This window comes from Clinocottus analis, unplaced genomic scaffold, assembly GCF_023055335.1.
Source record: "Clinocottus analis isolate CAN_PGR_092001 unplaced genomic scaffold, fCliAna1.0.p SCAF_3, whole genome shotgun sequence".
NCBI lineage: Eukaryota > Metazoa > Chordata > Actinopteri > Perciformes > Cottidae > Clinocottus > Clinocottus analis.
This window is the reverse complement of record NW_027176042.1, coordinates 22,305,312-22,306,818: the sequence shown is the minus strand read 5'-3', so window position 1 is coordinate 22,306,818 and position 1,507 is coordinate 22,305,312. Positions and strand designations below refer to the sequence as shown.

The 1,507-nt window shown below is 38.2% G+C and overlaps 1 protein-coding gene across 1 annotated transcript; it reads left to right on the top strand.

Moving 5' to 3' along the window:
- Nucleotides 1-349: 349 nt before the first annotated feature.
- LOC137796106 (gastrula zinc finger protein XlCGF57.1-like) lies at nucleotides 350-1,270 on the top strand. Its single transcript, XM_068593791.1, has 2 exons — nucleotides 350-400; nucleotides 485-1,270. The coding sequence occupies exon 2, from the start codon at nucleotides 485-487 to the stop codon at nucleotides 1,268-1,270; it is 786 nt and encodes a 261-aa protein (XP_068449892.1). The 5' UTR covers nucleotides 350-400.
- Nucleotides 1,271-1,507: the final 237 nt, after the last annotated feature.

Below are 1,507 nucleotides of genomic sequence, written 5' to 3'. Positions count from 1 at the left end.
GTTCCCATTCACTCTTGTAAAGAGCGAATATGAAGAAGCTCAGTCCTCACAGCTTCATCAAGGACAAACTAAACAGATGGAAACAGAAACTGATGGAGAGGAAAGTGGATCAGAATCCGATACGGGTAACACTAAAGACTTGTCTGAACCGAAGACTGATGACCGTAGAGATTTGAAGACTCAGGAACCTCAGTCGGCTTCAAACACTCTTCAAAACATTGAAGTAAGTGATGCGAACTGTAGTAGTGGAATTACATCAGTCAGCACACCTGAATGTGCTGAAATCTCTAAATACAGGGTACGTCTGAAGAGAATCACTAGTGCCGACACAAGAGTGAAACCATTTAGTTGTTCAATTTGTGATAAAACATTTTCAAATAAGGGAAACTTGAAACGTCACATGACTCTCCACACAGGAGTGGAACTTATAAGTTGTTCCTTGTGTAGTAAAACATTTTTACAAAAGAACGAGCTGATATCTCACATGACTGTCCACACAGGAGTGAAAGCGTTTAGTTGTTCCGTGTGTAGTAAAACGTTTTCAAAAAGGACTCGCCTGAATGAGCACATGACTGTCCACAGCGGGGTGAAAGCATTTAGTTGTTCAGTTTGTAGTAAAACATTTTCACGAAAGAAAAGCCTGAACGCTCACATGAGTGTCCACACAGGAGTGAAACCATTCAGTTGTTCTGTGTGTAGTAAATCATTTTTAAAAAAGAACCACCGGAACGAGCACATGGCTGTTCACACAGGGGAGAAACCATTTAGTTGTTCTGTGTGTAGTAAATCATTTTTAAAAAAGAACCACCGGAACAAGCACATGGCTGTCCACACAGGGGAGAAACCATTTATTTGTTCAATTTGTGGTCGAACATTTTCACATAAGGGAAACCTGAACCGTCACATGTTTTGCCACACAGGCTTGAAACCTATAAGTTGTTCCATGTGTAGTAAAACATTTTCACAGAAGGGAAACCTGCAATCTCACATGGCTGTCCACACAGGGGAGAAACCGTTTAGTTGTTCAGTTTGTGGTCGAACATTTTCACTAAAGGGTAGCCTGAAATGTCACATGTTTATCCACACAGAAGTGAGACCTGTAAGTTGTTTCTTTTGTAGTAAAACATTTTCACAAAAGACCCACCTAAAGGCTCACATGACTATTCACACAGGGGAGAAACTATTTAGTTGTTCAGTTTGCGATAAATCATTTTCACTAAAGCAAACTCTGACTCGACATTTAAAAGTCCACACGAGAGAAACTACTTAGTCGTGAAGTTTCCTTAACGAGATTCTCTTGTTTCTGCTTTTTAATCAAATTGATGAAATAAATGCTCAGTCAAACAGTGACTGAAGGATTTTATATATTTTGAATGACTTTTTTTTTATTTTTATGAGTGATTGTTTTGTACTCTTTGTTTATGATTGAATATAAATTGCCAGTTTTTATGCAGGAAAGTAAATACAGTTTTTAACCTGACCAAAAAAGATTTCTAAATATTCTGCA